This window comes from Zychaea mexicana (assembly GCF_025766255.1).
Source record: "Zychaea mexicana strain RSA 1403 chromosome Unknown BDB00scaffold_27, whole genome shotgun sequence".
NCBI lineage: Eukaryota > Fungi > Mucoromycota > Mucoromycetes > Mucorales > Lichtheimiaceae > Zychaea > Zychaea mexicana.
The window spans coordinates 191,232-214,767 of record NW_026516690.1 but is presented as its reverse complement, the minus strand read 5'-3'; the positions used below and the strand labels follow the sequence as shown (position 1 = coordinate 214,767).

General features: G+C 41.6%; 8 protein-coding genes across 8 annotated transcripts; 3 read left to right on the top strand and 5 right to left on the bottom strand.

The window, feature by feature from the left end:
• Window positions 1-1,140: 1,140 nt before the first annotated feature.
• On the top strand, window positions 1,141-1,840 carry BDB00DRAFT_871327 (uncharacterized protein; the record flags this gene model as incomplete). Its single annotated transcript, XM_053126817.1, has 2 exons — window positions 1,141-1,153; window positions 1,386-1,840. The coding sequence occupies 2 exons, from the start codon at window positions 1,141-1,143 to the stop codon at window positions 1,838-1,840; spliced, it is 468 nt and encodes a 155-aa protein (XP_052980763.1).
• Window positions 1,841-1,981: 141 nt separating this feature from the next.
• On the bottom strand, window positions 1,982-2,445 carry BDB00DRAFT_306373 (uncharacterized protein). The gene has a single exon (XM_053116859.1). It carries the CDS (start codon window positions 2,369-2,371, stop codon window positions 2,123-2,125), a length of 249 nt encoding a protein of 82 aa, XP_052980762.1. The 5' UTR covers window positions 2,372-2,445; the 3' UTR covers window positions 1,982-2,122.
• A 558-nt stretch (window positions 2,446-3,003) lies between these two features.
• On the bottom strand, window positions 3,004-4,497 carry BDB00DRAFT_818305 (S-adenosyl-L-methionine-dependent methyltransferase). Its single transcript, XM_053123140.1, has 4 exons — window positions 4,074-4,497; window positions 3,897-3,939; window positions 3,714-3,830; window positions 3,004-3,630 (listed from the first exon to the last, which is right to left on the bottom strand). The coding sequence occupies exons 1-4, from the start codon at window positions 4,335-4,337 to the stop codon at window positions 3,398-3,400; spliced, it is 657 nt and encodes a 218-aa protein (XP_052980761.1). The 5' UTR covers window positions 4,338-4,497; the 3' UTR covers window positions 3,004-3,397.
• Window positions 4,319-5,207, bottom strand: BDB00DRAFT_818299 (uncharacterized protein). Its single transcript, XM_053123139.1, has 2 exons — window positions 4,476-5,207; window positions 4,319-4,340 (listed from the first exon to the last, which is right to left on the bottom strand). The coding sequence occupies exon 1, from the start codon at window positions 5,010-5,012 to the stop codon at window positions 4,788-4,790; it is 225 nt and encodes a 74-aa protein (XP_052980760.1). The 5' UTR covers window positions 5,013-5,207; the 3' UTR covers window positions 4,319-4,340; window positions 4,476-4,787.
• A 3,414-nt stretch (window positions 5,208-8,621) lies between these two features.
• On the bottom strand, window positions 8,622-9,046 carry BDB00DRAFT_818297 (uncharacterized protein). The gene has a single exon (XM_053123138.1). It carries the CDS (start codon window positions 8,890-8,892, stop codon window positions 8,680-8,682), a length of 213 nt encoding a protein of 70 aa, XP_052980759.1. The 5' UTR covers window positions 8,893-9,046; the 3' UTR covers window positions 8,622-8,679.
• On the bottom strand, window positions 8,765-9,889 carry BDB00DRAFT_818294 (uncharacterized protein). The gene is made up of 3 exons (XM_053123137.1): window positions 9,813-9,889; window positions 9,684-9,740; window positions 8,765-9,552 (listed from the first exon to the last, which is right to left on the bottom strand). Exon 3 carries the CDS (start codon window positions 9,528-9,530, stop codon window positions 9,162-9,164), a length of 369 nt encoding a protein of 122 aa, XP_052980758.1. The 5' UTR covers window positions 9,531-9,552; window positions 9,684-9,740; window positions 9,813-9,889; the 3' UTR covers window positions 8,765-9,161.
• Window positions 9,890-15,231: 5,342 nt separating this feature from the next.
• On the top strand, window positions 15,232-17,612 carry BDB00DRAFT_818267 (NOL1/NOP2/sun family-domain-containing protein). The gene is made up of 4 exons (XM_053123136.1): window positions 15,232-15,749; window positions 15,828-16,072; window positions 16,175-17,277; window positions 17,359-17,612. The coding sequence occupies exons 1-4, from the start codon at window positions 15,276-15,278 to the stop codon at window positions 17,397-17,399; spliced, it is 1,863 nt and encodes a 620-aa protein (XP_052980757.1). The 5' UTR covers window positions 15,232-15,275; the 3' UTR covers window positions 17,400-17,612.
• Window positions 17,613-21,364: 3,752 nt separating this feature from the next.
• Window positions 21,365-23,195, top strand: BDB00DRAFT_882765 (amino acid/polyamine transporter I; the record flags this gene model as incomplete). The annotated part of the gene is made up of 7 exons (XM_053128175.1): window positions 21,365-21,452; window positions 21,608-21,709; window positions 21,792-21,958; window positions 22,146-22,442; window positions 22,528-22,626; window positions 22,728-22,797; window positions 22,900-23,195. The coding sequence occupies 7 exons, from the start codon at window positions 21,365-21,367 to the stop codon at window positions 23,193-23,195; spliced, it is 1,119 nt and encodes a 372-aa protein (XP_052980756.1).
• Between the last annotated feature and the right edge of the window lie 341 nt (window positions 23,196-23,536).

The window sequence follows — 23,536 nt, the reverse complement described above, 5'->3', positions numbered from 1 at the left end:
GAAGAAGACCACGCGCCATTCTAGTAAAGAAAGGAAGAAACATATATTGATATTTGTGGCAAAGAAGGTGTCGGGGGGGGGGGAGATGAGACAGACGAAGAGAACAATAACGCTATGCACGCAATCAAATACAAAGGTGCATGTATATGGATCGCTCTATTTCACTGGGCTTGTGATTCTCTATTTTAACGACTGTAATCAATGCCATTACGTCGATATAGTCATTGTTGTCTCTAGATGACATTTTTTGTCATTACCGCACACCATAGTGAAATGATGATGAAGGTGACAAGCTGCTGCACATGATAGGATGATATGATACTTCTTGACGAGGATCCTAAAGGCGGTATTGCGCCAAAAAGGTTTAATTGTAGATTTAAGTTCTTGTAGTTTGTCATGATAAATTAACAACCAGTGCGCGCCCTGACCAAGCCTCTCCCTATCATGCAGCAATTAGTTCATATTGTCGTTATACGTAATATGTTTACGACGAATAATAAGGACTAGCGCTAGATGACATACGTAATGGCAGTTCGCAAACGATCTTTTATAAACCCCTCCTCCTAACCCTTCCATTATCAGATCTATGCACCCGCTGTTAAGTAAGAAATCCCCTGTTAAATTTGGGCAGGGCCAATTGAGCGACGCATCCTTGTAAATAGTGACACTAATTGATGGTGTTATTAGTTTAGTGAGTGCAACCCGTATAGAAGAAAGATCCAATAATGTTTTCATGCAATGCAATCTGCATGACGTTGGCCATATAAAGAAGGACACATGTTGTGGTCTGGATATGGTGTGATCTTTCTTCCTGTTCTCTCTCAGTTAGAGTAGGATAGGAAAGGTGAGGAAATCGAGTGGCGTGAAAAAGGATGTCCCCTGTTACAAGAAATTATTATACTTAAACATAGCAGATCAAATAATTACTTGAGCGAACGTTCTTGTGAAACTGATTATGCTTGGCTGCTTCACTGTTACTGTTACTGTTACTGCTGCTGCTGCTGCTAGAGGAGGGAAGGGGGTGGATTTAGGCGGGAGAGTAAGAAAAAAGTTGAGGGGGTGCTTGCTGATGTGATAATGCTGCTGCTGCTGCTGCTGGGATAGCCCAGCACCCCTAGAAAAAGTAAAAACTTATTCTGCATGGGCGAATTTGGTAACACATGTGTCGATATAAAAAGTTAAGATGGCGTATTTTCTTATTACCCCTCCCTCCCTCTTGCGTTGCGCATGTCTTCTCTCTTTCTCTCTTTCTTTCTGTATTTTAATGAGCAAGCATTCTTCATCCACTTTTTCTCGACCGACCAGTTTTATATCAAATTCATCAAATAGCATATGGTCAAGGTTTTCTGGATTTTTTCACAGCCATCGACGTTGTCATCGATCAGCGAACAGCAGCCTTTCCAATCATCATCAGCATCATCCTCATAGCCCGACGCAGCTCTCGACCTCCTTCCGCAGTACCTCCTCCATCACGCATTGTACATCCACCAGCACTACGACGTCGGCATTGCATGATGATAGTATCTACGAATTGGTCTCTTGTCCTACCACGCCGCCGCCCTCAAGCGATAGCAGCACCGCACCAACAACACCATCAGCAAAAGCTGCGCCCACTTCTTACCATTGCAAGGACGCCTCCGAAGCCACAACAGCAACAGCGGTGGGGGCGGGGGCGGCCATGTTCGCCATTCCGCCTTACAGCCCCACGTACTGCAAAGCCAACGAATTCCCATACTCCAATTTCTATGTCAAACTGCCGGATGGCAGATATATGATTCGATACCGCTCGGGTAACCGTGAAATCCTCGGGACCGAGATCATTGAAGGCTATATGATATGAGCAAAGATCCAAAAGAAGCTATTACAGGACTGGAGGTTATATATGGCCTCGAGGAATGAAAATGAGCCATTATATATATTTGTATTATTTATATTTTATTTATTACACTAGACATATTTTATGCAACAAACACATTTAACCACATGTAAATAAAGCACTTTCACCGTGCCCGATAAAGCTGGTCATGGTTTACTCTGTGGAGATGGTTATTTATAGACAAAGCTGTGCTGATACCACAAGCAATGCTCGGAAGGTGAATAGGCAATACAAGATAGACAAAGTTTAAGCAGGAATGATACAGATTGATAATGATGACGAGACAAGCATGTACGAAAGATGGAAATGAGTTGTTTCATTCAAAAGAAGGGCTGAAAAGCTAGTGATAGTACTAGATAATCTTCGTTTCTCATGTTCAAGTGATGGAGATCGAGGTAGGATACAATCAGGAGTGCAAGAAAAATAACAACCGATAAGCATTGCCCGACGGGATACGTATCTATCAACTTCACTGTCAACAAGACCAAATTTCATGGTTTAGGAAGAGCCTCCGCTAAATCCAGCTACCGCGACGCCAAATCCTCTATAAGTATTTGGTAAGAATATCAACCTCTGTATTCTTTTCTTTGCGTACTTGGCTTTGCAGCAAGAAGAACATTTGCACACAACGCCTGAAAAAAAGTGAAATCTCGATATGATACATGTTATTGTGTACTAGGGTGATACAGTACTCTTCGGTGTCAAACCTGCTTCAGTTCTTGCTTGCTGATGTCATAGTTGTAGTAGTATAAGTCCAGAACTTCATCAATAGTTTTAGAAGCCCACTCTTTATGATATACAGTCTTCGACGGATGGAACGGATGGAAACGATGCTTCAACAAAATCATCAAAATGATGCCCAGAAAGACGATAGTTGGTATATAATATACAAGCACAGTTAATAAAAGATGATACTACGTGCTACTGCTAAGAAGCGCAGCCTGTAACGAAAAAGAATGCGGCAACTTTACTAGTCGGTAACACCCAATTCTTCGGGTATAGTGACACCCTTGTTTTGACTATATTGCTTCTACAGTGTTACTTATCATTTAAAAGTATATATGCCCTCTTTCTTTTTTTGCTTTGTGATTAAACAACTAAATTTCATTACTATTTCTTGTTCCACTCCCAATTTGAAAAAAAAAAAAAGATAATATTATTTCCCAAAAGTTATGTTTAAGGAGGGTTAGGTGAAGAGATAAAGCAGCCTCCCTCTGCTGAGCAAGCTCAGCAATCAAAAAAGCACTGCTGGATTGGAAGGGAAACAAAATTAGGGGAAAAGGAGTTTTTTTTTGTGAGAGAAAGCGAGAGCGAGAAAATGTGATATGTGAGTGAGAACAAGTAGTTATGGCCAAAGGAGGTTATTTTTTTTTTGGGGAGCTGGGGTGGAAGAAGGTAAGTTTTTTTTTTCTTTTTCGTGTTTGTGTGCATGTCCTTGTCGTTGTTGTGCTATGTGCGGTGGGTGAGCGTGAGAGTGTGAGAGGTAAGTAGGTGGAGTGTGTGTGTGATTATTGCGGGTTATTATGATGATGATGATGCTGCTGCTAATGATGTTGCTGTTGGTTTCCGGGCACTCAGGGCCCAGATCTTCATATGCCAATGGTAATGTGTACATTCGTGAAAGTATCTTTCCAGGACGGGGCTGTACTCGTCTGGATTCTTCAGCAGCCTGTGTGCGAGGAACGGCTTGAGTGACCGCATGGCGCTTTTCCACGACCACAGCAGCTCGCCTGCAATCGGATCGCCGTCTTTGCCTAAATATTTATGATTCCGCGCATTAGGTACGACCGCACATACTTCTTTTAAGGGTCAGCAACAAGCGTGGTGTTGTGCTTACCAAATTCAATCGATCTCGTTTCTTGTTGGACATCGTTGAACGTTGTGTCCGACAGAAGGTTTTGCAGCTTGGATGCTATCCATGGATCCTGACCCCGGTCCTGCATGGCTCGATGTACTAAAGATAAACCGATGGGGTTATTGCATTGCCCTTGTTTCAGTTTCCTTTTCACAAAAGACTTACACGTAGTTAGCACTGCATCGATCAATTGGCTCTGTCCCATTTCCTATAATTGTATATATGCACAGGAGAGGTACAAGAGAGACGCACACAGAAAAAACGTGTTAGCCGAAATAGCACACCTGATTACACGTGGGGGATAGCATAGAAAAGAAGCAAAACAGAGACAAGCATACGGACCGTGAAATCCGACTCGACCAACTGGACAAGTCCGCCTGGTTTAAGGACCCGAAAGATCTCTGCAAGCACGCTTGGCCACTCGGTTGCACGTAGGCCTACAACAAGTTGCCGCATATGCACAAAATCAAATGTGTTGTCGTCGTACGGTAACCCGTCGATGATGTTTGTGAGTTGGAACGAGACGTTTTCCGGCCGGATTGCTGTAGGGAACATGTCCGCCATGTCAATGCCTGTGACGTGTGCGTTGGGATGTTCGATGGCCATTTCCTTCAAAGAAGAATAATGTACGAGGTTAGGGTATGTATTACAAGAAAAACAATAAGCCAAGAAACTGTATTTTTGTTGGGGCCCCACTTTTTCGTCTTTCTACAATAAAAAATAACCAGATATATATATATTTACCATGACCCAAGAGCCAGATCCACAGCCAATGTCGAGAATGTTGGCATCGTCTGGGAGATTTTCTTGCACGTATGGTAAAATATTACTACATAATATAGGGTCAGTCTTTTTATTTTTTTTTTCTCTCTTCATCTCAGCACATTGATTGGATGCAAGGATCTGCGAATGGAGACACACCTTGAAAAGAGTGCCTTGATGGCAAAGTGTTCCTATAGTGAAGGTAAAATACATAACAACAAAGGTAGTTGCCATGGTGATATCGAATGATTAATGTTGGGGTTCGTCACTTTCTTTCATAGTGTAGATGATGTATTACTGATGGATGGTGCGAGTGAGTGAGTGAGTGATAAAACGTACTGAGTTTAGTCGATCTTGCTCTTCTTCATCGCGTGGTAAACAGTATGAACTCGATTCAATGTTATGGTATATCCGTCCGTCGATCACTATTGTAGGTGAGGATACTGATTGGTTGGATGACGGGCTGTTGCTCTCCACGCTGGGGTCACGCTGTGATTGTTTGGATGACCTTGCACCCATCTTTCTATTGGTATTGCTGTTGCTGCTTGCGTATTACGTTGTAAGCTGGTAAGCTGCTGTTGTTGGTGTTTGTTGGGTGGAAAAAGAGAAAAAGTGTGTATGTGCTGTGTGAGAAAGAAAAAAAGGAAAAGAGAAAAAAAAAAAAAGGGTCTTGTTCTCTTTCTCTCTCGCTCTCTCTCTGTGTGTGTGTGGTCCTTTTTCTCGTGACACGTTGCGCGACAGGACCCAGTTGACACCCAAGAGACTCCGTCACCTTTTTTTTGTTATTATTATTGTTATTATTACTCTGATCATTAAAGGAGTTGAAGATCCCTTTTTCCGGTGCCTTGTTTATATTTACTTGCTATTCTTATTGCATAGCCCAAGGTCCGTGAGCAGCGTAAGAAAGCAGGTCTAGCAGCAAGCAAATCTTGCCAAGAAGAGCACGGAAGAAGACAAAGTAAGTTGGGTGCACGTCCCAATCTCCAGGCAGTAGAGCCGAGCTATTTACTGCCATGTCCGATTTGAGTGTTTTTTTTATCGGCACATTTGACTTTCAATGGCATACGCGTTTTTCATTTCATGTGTAACAGCAGCCCTCGTTGTGCTTCTGTTCACACTCCACCATTGTGTGGCTGCTTCTAAGCTTGGTCAACCCATGTGTGTTCTTGGGGGGCTGCTTCCATTTTCACAAGTGGTAGGTTAGTGTGATAAATGCAATACCGCTTAAGTCGGGATCACACAGCATCTAGATTGTCTATGACGCGATAAAGGCATTGGGCGAGCGAGCGAGCGAAGAGAGAAGAGTTGTAATAGGTCCCCTCTCTCTGTGTGTGTGTGTGTCTCTCTCCTTTCTTGTAATTGCAGGGAAAACCCCACACAGCTGAAAGAGAGAAAACTTGAAGAAAAGGAGCAGCACCTTTCTGTAATGCTTTTGCGGGGAGTTTGGGCAGATTATCACGACCTAAACAACTTTCCCATGATCAACCCATACTTTGTGCTAATGCTGCTGCCGCTGGCGTCGATCAACAACGCTTGTTGCAAAGCAAATATGGCTTCTTTTTTCTCTCTGATTCACCCCACAGCATCAAGCAGAATAATTAGCCCAACCCCCAGGTCCATCGAGGCGAAAGGAAAAAAGAAAAGGGGGTGGGGTTTTGCAAAGGCTCTCTGTGGGTAGTTACCAAAACAAAAGGATAAAATTAATGGGAAATGACGATGAAATTTGTCAATAAGCAACTGCCGCTTTCTAAAAATAGTCATCTTTAAATGCAGCTGTATAGTGTTTACTGTCCTGCCCTGTAATATTAAAAAAAACCCCCCAAGCTTGTACGTACACTGCAGTGCTTGACAATAAGCCAAGCCTAATATTGAACAAAAACAATGGAGCATTGCAGCTAAAGCAATGACCAACAACTGCAATATGGCTTGTTATCTACTACCAATCTTAATAAATAGCAATGATGCTCATCCACCCCCTTATTTTCCTTATGTTTCATAACCCCGTCAAAAAGAAAACTATCATCTTTGATCTATCAGTGGTGCTGGTATCACACCGGTCTAATAGCTGACTTTAGCTTTTTTTTTTTTGACATACAGACACCGCCCAACGACAACGCTAACGCTTTATAAGTTTCTTTTGCTGTCAGATCTCCGCGAATGCACGGGCTCTCTCGCTGTCACTAAGATAACTAACAATGGGGCGAGACGGATGGGGCCCATCATGGAGCCCAGAATTCTCAGCTCCACTTGTATTGTTGAGAAGAAAAAGATCGATTATAGATAGGGAGAGAAACGCCAAAGCTCCAAGGATAACTACAACGAACATAGCAGCCAACACATTACGTTTCAGACGTGGGATTATTCTGCTAACCAGTGGTGTATATGTGACTAATACCACATAATCCGGGGCTTACTGTAGATAAGTTAATGTAGACATCATTGACCACGCTTTGTTACAAAATGTTGACCTAGTTGCATGTTGCTTGGGGTCACGTACTCGACGATCCACGCAAGTAACACCCAACAGCTGCTTCACGTTTCTTGAATACCAACAACTGCCGACACTATGTAGCAGTAGCACAAAGCATGGATCAGTCTCGCGCACTACGAAGCATATCATGGGAGAACGTGCCATGTACATTGTACATATTAAATGAATGGGACATTTTCTACATAGTATGTAGCCTAATCATGATTCAAAGCAATTGATCTGCAATCATGCTGAGAGCTCTACATTTTGGACATGTATTTGCAGAAAAAAAGTAAATATTAAGGAGAGCTATGATGTGCATAGTATGGATTGCTCATACTTGCTGCTTATATACTTGTTGCAGGTTCTTATCATTATTGATCGACGGAATGTCTGGCATTTGCAGTTGTCAAGTTGCTAAGAGCACAAGGAGGAAGAATGACATTGGGAAACTGACAGGTACTAATGCGTATCATTATTTATTACTAGCCAACATTTAGCAGTAACGACTATGGACAACAGCAACGACTAGAAAACGTTATAATGTATTTATTAGACGTAAGTCCGTTGCCCAAAAAGTTACAAACTCGCTGACAAATGAACGTAAATAGCAGCGTACGAGGAGGAGAGCAAATCTCAAATGTTTATGCAAGCGTCCTATTGTAGCAGCAGCAGTAAAAGCTGTGTATCACCGGGTCGATTAGCCAGGAATCCATCATGAAAAGAGAGAAAGATTGATGATGCAATAATACCATGGATGTGGATACATTTTAGCTGCAGCTATAATAGCTCCTCATCAGCAATATTCATCATTATAGAATAGTATTATAGCACATTATTACAACAGCAAACTAATAGGATAGTATAACAAACACAGTATAGGAGCAGGAGGAATATAGAGGAGGGGAAGGGGTTGAGGAGAGAATGAAACAAACTTTTTCTTCTGCTGGCTTTTCATTGTAGTACACATCACATTACTTCAATGCAAACTATAGTTTAATCTTTTTGCATGATAGTGTAGTAGCATCAAAGAAGGTCAGAAACGTATCATACAATACGGGGGTAATGACAAGAGCTTTCAGGAGGAATTTTTATTTATCCTCAGCCTTCAGCACATTATACACCCTTTCTCCTCTTTTGTCTTTACCCCGCACAGTCTGTCTTTACCCTCTCTCCATCCATCTATACCCCTTCTTCTTTGTAGTAAACCCCGAAACTGTATGTACGATATCACATTAGACGGAACCAGTTCATGTAAAAAATCCCTTGGCATGTACAGTATCATTGATTCACGAGGCGCTCACTAAGTAGAAAATAACATAAGTTTGTCTTTCGCTTGGCATGTGTCCAACAGTTTGAGGTTCGATCATGTTGGCTAATACGTTGTATATAGAGGAAAGGGGAAGAGAGGAAGGTTTCGGTCGTCTTGTTGATGGACTGTTGTTTGTATGCGATCTTCCCATAGCAATATCGAACTTTGAAACTGCGTATATCAAAAGCTGAAATGTGACATATATACACCCCTTTAGGCTTATACCTTTTACCTATTCACAATAATATCACTTGCATAAATTTCCAAAGAACATACATATGATAGAGTGAATATGTATATATACTCTAACTCTTTCCCGACTACCACATCCGAGACAGTTTGGCTGCTGGAACGCATTACTTCTACAAAGTTTATATGGTTTATTGTACTTTATTGTTGAGTCTTCATATCCAAGACATGAAACACAATTTGATTTCTGCATGAGAGTTTATAACAAGGAGGGGTGACTGTGCGTGGATTGGGAAAAGAAGAGATAAATTACAAGTTTTGGAGTGTACACAAGAATAATTGACGATAAAGAAAAGGGTGTGCGAAATAAGGAGAATGAGAGGGCAAGGAAAGGCCAACATAGAGGAAAAGAATAAATTAGTACACATCAGTTGGCAGGCTAATAGACAATGTATACCGGTGGAGAGTGTGGAAGAGACTTAAGATATAACTCACCATTAGTGTGAAAGTAATGGAACAAAGGATGACCAGACGTCGGGCAACATACATGATGATCCATGTCTAGTTAGTAATCGTATCTTCTATACTACTTCATGCATAGCAAGATCGATTATGATACCACGATCGGCTTGGAAATCAGTGTACTGTGTGACAATGCTCGAACATCTTTCATGAAACGCTGTCTTCGCGGCCTTGTCTAGATCAGATCGGAGCACTTGCTTGATAGTGGTGTTGATAATTGTATATTGTGGCTTTTGTTGCTGATCATCGTTGTCACTTTCACCTTCGTCATCTGAGATGTTTCTGAAGCAGTGTCGTCGTTGTTTACTTGCTCTTTGTAAGCGTTGATGTCGTCGTCATTCTTCGTTGAGTTGCTGCCGATGTTTTTGTTCTTCTTGCCAGTGTTACTGTCACTTTTTATACGCTCCTTCGTCTCGTTGAGATACGAGTCTGTGTACACCCTCTTCAATACGAGTAGGTACTGTTCTCTATTTTTTACATTTCTGTTGTTTAATAGGTTGGTACCGATTGGACACATGATGGTGAAGAAGAGGCCACAAAGCATAGTAAAAAGACGGGCTTACCACCTATCATGTAATATAAACAGAGTGAACACACATGTCAGTATCATACTTAAAAGATCCTTTCCCCCTTCTTTTCAAGAGACTCTCTTCCCTATAACCCTCGAAAACAAAAAGAAAATCATATTTTTACTTACAGTCGGCGCGAAACCCACGAGGTACTACGCCACGTTGGGGCGACGGCCACAGCTGGACTACATAGAGCACCACACAACAATTATTAGGAAAGAACAATAACTCTGTACAAACGGAGGTGAAAGTCTTACCATTCCATGTCCGCTGTGGCGAAACGAAACTCTAGCGCATAAGGCTAGGCTTATGGTTGGGGGCCAGACGCCTCTGTAGGATACAGTCAACCCCCGTTAACGTCAACCCCGATAACGTCAACCGATTCGCTGGTACCCTTTCAAATTTAGCAGTTAAAGATTTTGCCTATTCTCTACCCACGGTGGTCGTCAACCCTCGATACGGTCAACGCTTTTGCTGATACCCTGAGGGTTGACGTTAACCGGGGTCGACTGTATAGCAGCGGGAAGAAACGTTAATAACAACATCGCGTTAGATAGCGGCGGGTAATTGTGAGAGAAAGCATCATGTGTGTAGCATAGAAAAAATAATACATACGTCGTGTACAGAGAGTGAGAGCAAGAGAGACAGAGCTATCAAAAATAAAAAAGAGGCTCGATCGTGATCAATCAATACCACAGTCATCATCATCTTTGACACACACTATGTACACTTTTGCTTCTCTCCTTTTTTAAGCAGTAACCGGGCGAGGCCGAGGAGGAGACGGCTATAGAAATGAAAGTAAGCAAGAGATTTGATCGTGAGTCGTCGTGATACTTCTTGACAGACATGCACACCACCACACGCACGTTCATGCAATGGATCCTGTTTCCCAAGAGTAATACGTACAGTTGATGACGAGGAGGAAGGAGAAGGAGAAAGGAGCGGAAGAGAAGAGGCCAAAGAACTATGGATGGGTGGGAACGCGTACCTTTTATATAAGATTCTTTGTGAAGAAATGGAACAATCGATTAGATTCTCGGCAATTGCGTGATTTATTTGTTGTCCAATAGCCAAACGAGCACATAGGCGATGAGGTCAACACTAAGGAAGAGCACGATGCATGTTTCAGTCAATAGTGCAGCAGAAAAACGATCGTTTTTCATTGATCATTCTACATTAATAGCTATAGTGTCGTCGTTAATTATTTGAAATGTATCAATGTTGGTATCATTCTATAGCCAAGGCTCTGCTCTACATGAATTTTTCTTTGCTGAATGATGAACATAGTCAGTTTATTTGAAAAGGAAGGAAGAAGAGGACACTGTCGCAACTGACACGAACCAACTGCATACAGTATCTCAGATTCGATTGTTCGAGAAACAAGTTCTAGACACGGTGAAGGGGAACCTGCCATCGTTAACAAAGACTAGTCAATTTCCAAAGCAATATTCCGCCACGATTTATCGTCGTAATTGTGAATGCTATTAGTATCATGTTAAAGCTAAAGACCTGCCCTTTCTTTTGATAACCTATTGCTAGTGTGTCATGAATGGATAAAGAATGAAGGGGAAGGAGTAAAGAGCTTGACAGGATTCGTGGGAAGGCAACTTCCCGATGCATGAATTTTCTGCAATTGCTTCCGCTGCACACAAGTACACAAGAAAACGTTGACGAAGGATTGACGCGTTTGTTGTAGGAAAAATGATCGTGCTACTATGTAGAGTTAGATTAACATAAACGGGGGTGCTGTCACCGATACTCGAGAGAGCACTCTTGGAACTGCGGACGCGAAAATTCGATGCTGCATGTAAATCTTGGTTGAAAAACCCATGCAGTACAGTAGTGAAAATAACAGATTATTCGGAATTAATGCAGCGCAACACGACGAGTACCTAAGGTCACAGCCTTTCTCTTCCGGGTATACTATGTCACCTCTATCAGTATGCCATTCATCCGTGCAGAGTTAAGAGCAACAGCGATCGAAAAATCGCAACGAGCAAGCTACGATGCTACAAAATGTAAACACTATGTGTTGCGAGTTCTGGAGGAGCTACAGTACCCGCTCGTTATACCGATCACCTCTGTTTTTCGAGAAAGTGATCGGTTTAACAAATGATCGGTTTAAAGATTGAGGGTCCACTATATGACATACATACTGCTTACCAAGCTGGTATTTTGGGGAAGTGATTGGTTTAACGAAATATCGGTTTGAAGGTGATCGGTTTAACGAGCGGGTACTGTAGTAAAGACGAACATGTGCGAGCATCTTAAAAAGCACCAGCAACAACCACACGAAGATGTCAGAAACGCATTAAATGACAACGCACCAAAACGAATCAACAACATATATAATAAGACTGCAGAACTGTGACAGAAAGAAACCAACGACAAAGAAAACAGAAATGAAGCAAAAGAAGTATCAATAAACATCAGCACCGAAAAACAGCTTAAGGTCAAAGAGACAAGAAGGCGCAGACAGTACATATGAGGCAGCGCTAAAGAAAGTGGAGGAAGCAAAAGATGATCAACAACGAATTTCCTTGGTGCGAAAAGCGGACAAATCACAGAAACGATTACAACAGCTACGTCTCCACAATCCCGCATTCCAAGAGCCAACAACAACTGCTGGTGCAGATGACGCAGCACAAGACCTGGAAGAAACACGAGATGAAGTAGAGGAAGAAGTTGATCAGAACTTAGCACCCAACACTACCATCAATATCCTTATATTTGCCCCGAAAATAAGAAATGGGCCTTCCCCCCAAGTTCAAATTTCACTTCAAAGTCAGTTGCGAATGGCGTTGACTATGTAATTTCTTAAGCTAATTTTTGCTGATTTGCATCTTCGTCATGGCAAACCAACTACTGCGAATCGTATAAGCACAATGGCTGTGCTTTATGGTGACCCTGGCATCAGAAATGCTCTATAGTTTTTTTATTGCAAAGAGGTTCAGAGAAAAAAAGGTGCGGCTCGAAAAAAGGCAGCAAAAATTAAAAGGTGAGCTATAGCTGAGCACGTTTTCTTTTTAACCAATCTTGAGAAATAACATTAGTAGGATCGGTTTAAAAAAATGTATAGTCAACGCCACTCGCGCAATTGACCCAGTTCCTATTTTCGGGGCAATATAAGGATATTGCACTACCATGGGGTCAAAACGCCAGGATGAGCCGACACGCTATCGCTTCAATGCCATCAAGACGTTTTTGAAACAAATATTGCGAGAAAGCAAGATTGCCTGGGACAAGAAAAAGACACAAGAACGCTTTAAAAAACCACTTGACGAGAAGGAAATTGACGTGGTGTTGTTACTCGTCAAATTGCTGGGACCGTATGTTCCTGAGGTACTGAATGAAGGAGACGAGTACGACGCCAGCGCAGAATGTCGCGCTGGCTGGAATTCGTTATACTTGGCGAGCGCATTCTCAATTATGGAGGATATCATGAGTTTTGCATGGCGTATCTTCCACAAACATCTCTCGGTAAAGTGTTGCCACTGCCATTGAAAGGATTGTCCCTGTACGAAATATTCAGGGACATCTTCGTCTTCAAGGTGCAAACGAAAGATGGAGCAGGTAATGAATATATTCTTGAAATTGATATTCTTGCAATGTATAACGCTTATTTGAAAAGAGTATCTGAAGCTAATGTATTGGATCCTCCTTAGTTGAAATCAAGAGTAACAATGATGCAAGAATGAACGCCCCATATGTCATGGGTGCTCTTTTTGACATGGAAGAAATCGAAAAGCTTTGCAAAGCACGCAAGACGACGTTTGACTCGAGGCTGTCTTTGCTAGCATGTGGAGTGGTCAATATACAAGGGGAAAAAATTATACTGGTCACCGACTTATCAGCAAAACCCAAAAAGCAGCGGTATGTATGACAAGAGAAGTATCTACAGCAGAATACATTATTACTTAGTGATGAGCCGATACTTACCTTGCTTTCATATTTAGTTCCAAGTACGACTCGACCAAAACGACCTCTGTTTGTCAAGAAATTGAAGAAGCAACAGCCACATTACCAAAACTCAAAAAGGAACATGCAGAGGCGAAGAAAGAAGGGTCTCACTTGCGCAATGCTCTCGCATTTTTGCTTTCTCACTACAGTACTGTTTGTTGCGAATCGGCCCGGAAGGCTACCTTACCCGATATGCACGGTGTCGAATTGGAGCGTGAAGGCCCGTCCGAATGCCATTCCCTCATGATGATCATCAAGCAAGGAAAGACAAACAAGCACGGTTGTTTGGAACTTGTTGTCTGCATCCGGAACACTCGCGTCGAGATATGCCCCTTCATGGCTCTTTCCTTTTATTTTTTCTGGCGTTGGCATGTCGAAAACGAACCATTCCCCGTCTTCACTCACAACCAAGATTGGTATGATATCCGCTTGCTCAAGAGCACCTCTCCTTCCGCCACCAACACCACCGAAATCTCATATCAGCAGCAACTTCGAGTCAGGAATTATGCAAAAAGGTATTACCTCGTGCAGAATACTGGCTGGAAACAATTCGACCGGATCAAGTGGCTGCCGCCGGGTTTCTGCGTCTCTTGGGTGTTCTGCGCGTTACGTTTCTTCAAGATGCTGTGCTTATGCAAGAAAAGTATCCGCGCGATGCGATTTTCCTCAAGCCAGATATTTAAAGAGCCGCTATACATCCAGTTCAAAGCGTAAGTATTGATTTAAAAAAATAATGCACAAGATGATCATCGATATGGTATTTATTGCTGTTACTATTGTAACTACTACTATCATCATCCTCAGCAACATCAACACCAACACAGCAGCACCATCCAGAGCAGCAGCCAACAACAGCAACAGTTACATCTATCCCGAGTTCAGCACCTTCTGAGTCACTGGATCTTGATGCAACGAGTGAGCTCCCGTTTTACATGATCGGGGAACCAAGACTGTTGCTGACCTTTGGGAAGAGTGGTCCGTTGGGCTTGCTGGAGGCTAAGCAGTGAAAAAACTGGAAGAACGTTGGGGTGCAAAATGGAGAAACGACGATCGCAAGTTTTTTAGTCGCAGAAACAAGATCATTAGGGAGGTCGAGCGATTTGCCTCTGCCAACGAGATTTCGGAAACGACAGCGGCAGCAATGGGCGAAGAAAGGCGCAAGGCTCTTGGTCTTAGCCTAAATGAGCTTAACAAGCAAGCAACAACGATGTTCCAAAATATTCAGGTCTTTAGCTTTTTCTCCCTTTGCTACTTGTTCAGCATACCCATTTAATGAAATATAAGAAACATATCATGTTTGAAGAGGATAAGAAGCGTCGCTTATTGTAAAATATTTTTTGGTCATATGTTTGAGTTGTACTGTTGCAATGGCAAATCGCAAGTATGTTTTGAAATTGAGAATGAAACGCATGACATTGACAGGTAGTAGCGTAGCAACGGTGTCGGTTACTAAGGACGGAGTGACATTATTTCTGTGACCCGCACGGCAATAACCCTAGGTATTTCTCATGTGGATGAGTGTTATTTCTTGCGGGTCCCAAAGTTTGCTGGTGACCTGCTGTGACATGTCGAGACAATGAGGTTGTTGTAACTATCTGGACCAAAAATTTCATGCGGATTTGACAGCAGCAAAGTGTGAACTAAGCCGCTTTGTGACGGCATATTCTGAAATTACAGATTTGGAGAGGAAGCGGGTTGCCTGAATTTGTCCGACCTCTGCATATTTTTTTTTCAACTTTCTCTCTTATTTTATTACAATAATGGGTCGACGACAACGCAATAAACAAGGAGCACCCGCTCCAGTGGACGGATTTCCCAAAAACAAAAAAAACGGTGCCAAAAACAAAAAGAACGACAAACGTAAACGGGATCACGCCGACGATGACGCAGTAGTAGTAAAAAAGCAAAAAGTGGTAGTCGACAAGAAGAAAAAGAAGCCAGTAGTCGAGAGTGAAGAGGAAGAAGAAGATCTGGAATTCTTGGCCGAGGCCAATGGTGACGTTGCTGAGGGCGACGATCTTTGGGATAATGTTGAACCTGCCACAGACGACGACGATGAGGACGACGAATTACTTGACGATGAATTTGATCTCGAAGGAGAAGACGATGGCAAACCTATCTATGCCAAGTCAGATACCAATTTCCTCGGCTCCGACGATTCTGATGAAGAAGAACAGGATGAAGAGGACGAGGACGAGGATGAAGACAGTGAAGAGGATGAATTTGTTGCCGAGGTAAATCATAAAGAAATTGAGTGGGCAGGATATCTGGTATAAACAGGCAAAACTTAATTTCTGTGTTTGTTATTCTAGTTTGAAGGTTTGGATGAAAAGAAATCACGTAAAATCGAAGCACGCAAGGCACGAGAAGCAGCTGCTGCTCAGGCCGAATTGATGGATGCTGCTATGCAAACCAACATTGCCGAGGAGGGTGAAAGATTTGAGCTTCCCGAAGGCGAAGAAGAGGAACTTACTGCAGATGTGACCCTCGTTAATCAGCGCATCCAGGAGCTTGTCAACGTACTCAATAATTTTAAAACCTTGCGTGATCCCAGCAAGTAAGTCCTTTTTCTTATAAATCCATGGAGTAGTAGATGGAAGAAGACAAGCGGAAGTTTTGGAATTGTGTTAGATATTAACTGGGGAAACAACGCTTATAGATCACGACAAGACTACACTGATCGTTTAATCAAGGATATTGCACACTACTACGGCTACTCTCAATTCTTGGCTGAAAAGCTGTTCAATCTCTTCTCGGTATCCGAAGCCATTGAATTTTTTGAAGCAAACGAAGTTCCTCGACCTGTCACCATCCGTACAAACACGCTCCGGACCCGTCGTCGTGATCTTGCACAAGCCTTGATCAATCGTGGTGTCAACCTCGATCCTATCGGCAAATGGAGCAAGGTTGGTCTCCAAGTCTTTGATTCACAAGTACCTATCGGTGCTACGCCCGAATACTTGTCAGGCCACTACATCTTGCAAGCTGCCTCCTCCTTTTTACCCGTTATGGCATTGGCACCTCAAGAGAACGAACGGGTGCTTGATATGGCATCTTCTCCCGGTGGTAAAACGACGTACATTGCGGCATTACAAAAGAACACGGGTATTGTGTTTGCCAACGATTTCAACAAGGAGCGTTTGAAGAGTTTGACAGCCAATATTCATCGTTTGGGCGTCAAGAACGCCGTTGTATGTAACTATGATGGTCGTGAATTTCCCAAGGTCATTGGCGGTTTTGATCGTGTCTTGCTCGATGCGCCTTGTTCCGGTACTGGCGTTATTTCTAAGGATGCCAGCGTCAAGTTGAACAAGACCGAAAAGGATTTCATCGACATTCCTTTCTTGCAAAAGCAATTGATCCTTAGTGCCATTGACTCTGTGGATGCACGATCCAAGACCGGCGGCTATATCGTTTACTCTACTTGTTCCGTCACTGTCGAAGAAAACGAGGCTGTGGTCAATTATGCACTCAAAAAGCGACCCAACGTCAAGCTGGTTTCTACTGGTTTGGATTTCGGTCGGGAAGGTTTTTGCTCGTTCCGTGGCCAGTCTTTCCACCCGACTGTCAAGCTGACCCGTCGATTCTACCCACACGTACACAACATGGATGGTTTCTATGTCGCCAAGTTTAAGAAGGTTAGCAACAAGTTCGATGCTGGAAAGGATGATGAGCCCAGCAATAAGAAGAAGCAAGATAAGGATGCCAAGAAGGAGCAAGAAATCACATTCAACGATGAGGAAGATGCCAAGTATATTGAAGGTAACAGAGGAATGCCGCAAAGAAGAAGGTCGGTCAGAACATACCCGGTATCTAATATATCTCGTATTGTATTTCATATAGAATCCAAGGCAAAGCAACGCAAGAAGAAGGCCAGAAACTAAGTCGTCTTTTTTTTCGTGTTTCCTCTATTTCAATTTTTTTTTTCAATACGCATAATTCATCACATATTGCTCGCAAATAACTGTACTTGTCGAAACTCTAACGCATCAGGTTGTATGAACACTTCCTGATTAAACCCCATTATATTATTGTATACATTCAGTAGAACTGCATTCCATTAAAAAAGCAATTTAAAAACAAAGCAATTTAAAAACAAAGCAATTTTCAATGCTTATCCCGTTAGACATTTTCATGTCATCCTTCATTAGGTTATCAACTGATCAACTTTGCATCGTTGCTTTTATTATCATGTTACTAATGTTATTGGAATATTACAAATGTAACAGTGGAAGGAGTGTCTGCTACATACTGTTTCCTCCATAAGTTCCATCCTAAATGATAACTCGTATTTCACAAGAGGACATAAAAAAGCTAAAGTCCAAAGCTGTGGCAGTCTGGATCAATATGGCAGGCATATCGCTGCATATGTACAAAACCATGCAGTTCCGTTTCTTTCCTGCATCTGCACGTACTAGCTGATCAATTTGCTTTGCTTTTCATAGACATTTGATTAAACATTACTTAGCAACTGTGGATCGCAGTAACCAATCGAACGTCTTTGAAGAGTACCACCATTCGTATTCTTCTCATATATCAAGCCATCAGTATTCTTCCTCAATAAGAAAATCACCACAATGTGTATGCTTTGCTTCTGTATGATAGCGAGCAGAGTACAACCTTTTTAACGTCTTTTTAATATGCACACCATTACACGGCTTTGAAATTAGTTTTCTGCTCAACTTAGTCATACATCATCAACAACCAGCCGATAACCACACGTACAGTGGTTCCCCGTTTAATTCAATCTCAAAGGGGGGGGTCTAAAAAGTGTTGAAACTACTGATGGTTGACACAAAAAGAGCGTGATTCAAGCAGTGTTATATGCTTAAAGTGGGTGTAGAAAAAAAGTTGAAATAACTGAGGGTTTACCTTATTGAGAATGAAATTAAACGGGGAACCACTGTACTTTCCTCAATATATCATACTGCTACGTTTGTAAGAGCTTTATCATGCACACACATGAACCGTTCCTCTACTTTTCGATCTCAAGACCAGTGCTGCGTCTCGTCCAAAATCGACAATCACAGTAAACCGAGAAAAAACATCTTCTTCAAAGCGTATACATTGATTCCTAAAATAAGCGGTGATACGAACACGTTTGGTATATTGTAGAGGAAACACACTAATAGCTGTCAATATTTAAGACAACGTGCTTGCCCTCCTCTCTTTTTTTTTGTTTAAATCCACGCTTCTCTCTTTACCCTGATCTACGGTCCAATGACGCTCCTAGACTATTTTTCCAAGGAACTCTTCTTACTCTAACTTTTACAAAGCCAAGCGCAACCTGTCGGCACCTGTTCAGTCATCGCTTGCGTCAATGACTTTTAAGAGTACCATTTTCTTGTTGCTGCAGTACTAACAGGCCCAGAAAGAAAGGTGCTTGCTTTTACACGGTCTCCGTGGCACGGGTGAACTTGCTCTAGGTCTCCTTGATCGATCTGGCTTTTGCGAGGAACTGCGCAAAGCTAATACATTTTGCAAATCTATCAGCTGATTTGTGTCTGAATTTTGTTTGCCTTGGTAAAAACCAATATCAAGTGGAACCGAAATGAAATGATAACTTAGATACCATAACATACCATTCGAGCTTCAACTGGAAAATGCGAGTATCACGACAAGTTTGACATGACTTCTTACAAACTTGCATAAGGAATCGTATGAGAATCATAGCTTTCAATAAAATGCTGTTCACAGCTTGTCTTTTGCAGTAAGGACTAAAATCTAGATTGCGTAATAAAACGCAAAAAATTGCTTGGCATGGTTTTTTGGTTGAATTCTCGGTAAGTTAACATTTGTTATATTCAATTCATTATGACCCTGGCCTCGAAAGTTGGAAGCACTCAATCCAAATATATAATCGTTTTCCTTGCACTATCATCATTACCGGCTAGAGCACGCATAGCATACATTGCTTCAGATATTGGTATATATTTATCTTAAAAGTCAAACCTATGCTGACAACCTTATCTTTTTCATTTCACTCTTACCTGCTATCTGGCAAATAACCGTATGCACACATCTGTCTTGTGTTGTAAAAGCAGCAGCGCTTCATCAACTGCCTTCCATCTCTTTATTAAAGCGACTGCTGCCTTTTGATAAATTCGAGAGCCTTAGAGGTCTTCAAAGTTACAAGAACGCTGTAGACGGCAACGTCGAGCATATAACCCTTTTCACCACTTGATAGCAGTAACAAATGACAACATCGATTTTTTAAACATAGTATGTACATATACACATAGATAGCCTCAGCTTGCTACGTAATCGTGTCTATATATAGCAAGAGGCGCATCAGCGGCAGCATATTAATGTACGCTGTATCAATAACGTTAGCTAACGCTTTCCTATCAAAATAACAAGGCCGTGCATACATTACGTATAATGAAGAAAGAGCTACATTATCTTTGATAATACTCCTCGCAATCAGTATTTATTATACGTCCCAGTTTAGAAAACCAATAATATCAAAGGGTTATCGTCTTCATTTTTTGTGCCATGTAATATCAATGTCAAAATATTAATGGAAAGGATCGGTGCTTCTTTGTTTTTTCTTTAAAGCAACATACGTTGGTGAACGATGTTGCAGGTGCATACTACATAGAACTGTTATATGCCGCGGCATATATGATTCAGTCTGTGTTATTGCCACTTTAAGGGGGGTGGTGAATCGAGAGTTGGGGGCATGCTGCGTAGACCTTTCTGCTGAGAAACTACGTAACTGGGTCCAACTGCGAGTGATCAGAATGGAGGAAAAGCATAAGGGGTCATCACTTGCAGATACGTGCATTTCTCGGCAGTCAAACAGTTTCATGAGCTTGTGATATAAATAAATTATCATTGTATGGAATATAAAGGAGAAAGTGATTCCTTTTTGAATTTTAAATACAAAACGTAAAGAGCTACACAATACTGTACTGCAGTCCTATAGCAGCACAGCTACGCAACGTAAAAAATGACCACAGATAAACAATCAGAAAAGCAATCAACAATTAACGACGTATGAAATGTGTACTTTATAATTTTTACGAGCAAGTCCTCCCTGATATCTTAAAACGAAATTGATCTCTTTATTTATATTTTTTCTAATACACTGTATCTCTCTTTATATAAAATTGTTTAGCTGGGTCAAGAGGAACAGACGGGTAGCATTATTGTGGATAATGATGAGAAAAGGCTTCAAGAACTTGGATATAAACAAGAGTTCAAGCGAGAAGTTGGATTATTTGTTCAAGCAGGTTTTGCCTTTGCAACGATAGCTGTTCTGCCCAACAGGTGAGATAAAAAGAAGATAAAGAGCTTCTAAAAGTACCACAGCCATAGATGAGCATGGCATCGCTTCCCTTTGATCTGCATTTCACTGAGCTCAGAGAATCAATACATCATCATTATTCTATTACGATCTATTAGTCTCGTAGGTCTTTCACAGACCATGAAAGCCGGTGGACCAATGTCACAGTTCTGGGGCTATGTAAGTTTGAAACAGCATGAAAAGCATTGACTCGGACTTGAGCACAGGAAAGATTATTCACATGGTTTTGCATGATCCGCTCCTTCTCATAAACAACTAGGTCGTCTTAGCTCCTTTTGTGCTCTGCATTGCCCTTGGGATGGCAGAAGCTTTCTCGTGTAAGCATCTCATGTATAATGTGTCTGTTCTTCTCTAACATAAATACATTAATCAATCTTTTTAGCATATCCTGTAAACGGTGGAGTCTACTCTTGGTGCTATTTGTTAAGTAACAAGAAATGGGGACCATGTAAGCGGCTCGGAAGGCATTTAAAGAGGTGCCTTAGTCATCGTTCGGTTGGATGTCGTGCATTTAATTTATTGTACAGGTTTAATGTAGTCATGGCTTGGAACTGTGGTTATATCTTTCTTGCGGGTGCTTTAGCAACACTTATGACTGCTGCATACACAATGGCGCAATATATCATTTGTAAGTATACATGCCTTTCAAATTTCATTGACATCTGCCTTTTGAATCCCAGTTCCACTATTGATTCGTAGCCATAAATATATTAACTTCATTGGCAATTTCGTTAACAGCTATTGCCAATGTACTTATCAATGACCCGACACGAGAAATAACAGCACAAGGCGCCACCATTGGAGTTTACGTGGCAATCCTTCTCTTTGCTGTAGCGTATTGTTACCAAGGCATACGTTTCAGTGGATATCTTAATGTGTTCACAAGTAAGTATCGTATAGGTTTTCCTGGAAAGTAACAAACAAAAGTTGGTCTTTCTAAGTTTCACCTTAATTTTTTTATGGTCAGTATACTGGGTGCTGATTGGCACAGTCGTTGTTATAATCGTCCTCCTTGTAATGGCACCTTCACATCCACCGGCTGATTGGGTATTTACCTCGCTGCATGATCTTACAGGATACAATAGTCCTGGGCTTGCTTTTTTGTTAGGTCTCTTGCAGGCAGGATGGGTTTTGGTAATATATTCTTATTGCATTTTAACACCAAAGAGAACGTGTTCCCCGATGAGTACGTAGTAAATACTAAATCAATTGAATGTGCTGTATTAATAGATTGGATATGAAAACGGGTAAGATTAATGTGATTGTGTACAGGAACAATGATTTTTAACTGTTGCTAATTGAAAAATGATAAAGTGCTCAGATCGCTGAAGGAAGCAAGAACGCTGACCGGACTGGACCCCGTGGCATTATCATAGGCGTTATTGGGGCCATTGTACAGGCTCTTGTTGTAAGCGTAGTGGTGCTATTTTGCATCCAAGATATGGATGCATTGTTGGATTCTCCGTTTCCAGTTGCTACACTGTTTGTTCAAGCAACGAATGGACCTGTCGCTGCCTTTTTGATGATTATCCTCGCCGTCAGCCAGTTCGCTGCAGTTGCTAATAATATGGTTGCCGCATCACAGATGCTTTGGGCTATGGCAAGAGATCATGCTGTGGTATGTTCTTTGTAGTAGAAAAGCTCTCTTCATTAATTATGAAGAAGTTGTATATTAATTGTAGTGCTAACAATATCACATTAAGCCTCAACATGAATTCTGGTACAAGCTTCATGGAAAAAGCGAATCTCCGTTGCGCATTCTCCTTTTGGAGACTCTGGTTTGTATTATTGCAATCATGCCGGTAATGTGTTTCATTTTAATCTGTATCGTGTAAACATTATTATGCAGTAGCGAATTAAAGAGTGTGCATATGCTAACCTCTCGCTTTTCTAAAATAATCAGTCTTTTGGCAGCCCTGATTATTGGTCGGCCATTATGAGTACTGCCGTGATTTGCATAAATTTTGCATACGGTAAGTAGTAGACAAGAAGATGTATCAACGATAACAAGCCAGCGAAGACTCTCATATTAGGCTAAAAATATAACGCGCAAAAACATTGTTATGGTATACTAGGTTTTCCGTTCATGTGCCGCCTGATTTGGAAACGCCATCCACTTCCGCGCGGCCCTTTCAACCTGGGTAAATATAGCATACCTGTAAACTGCGTAGCCATTTCCTGGGTTTTGTTTTTTGGTGTGATTTTGTGTATTCCATCTACACACCCCGTCAGTGTAAAGTCTATGAACTGGGCAAGCGTAATGATTGGCGGAACATTAATCTTGTCAACAATATTCTGGATTATCACTGGACGCAAAAATTATAAGGGACCTATGCAGGGAGAAGAGATCAGTAGCATGACCGAGCAATAAGTCAAGCACGATCAACATTGTATATATATCATAGTATTTGACTACTACGAATGATCTCCTTATCATTTAATAAGACAAATTATAGATAGAAACCAAATCATCACGCTTTTAAATATACTGTATAATTGCCATTAGACTATTTGCTACAAGTAATTTATATACAGTATGGCTTATTCTTACATGCGTCAGACAGTCTATCTTTTATACGCATAGCACCGATTCTTACTGATGCTAGGCGCAAAATTAATCAGCCACCAACAACGAGAGGCGAAGCACATCTTTTTTTAAGTGTATACCGCTACGTGTATTAAAAAGCTTTATGTCACACACTAACGCGTTCG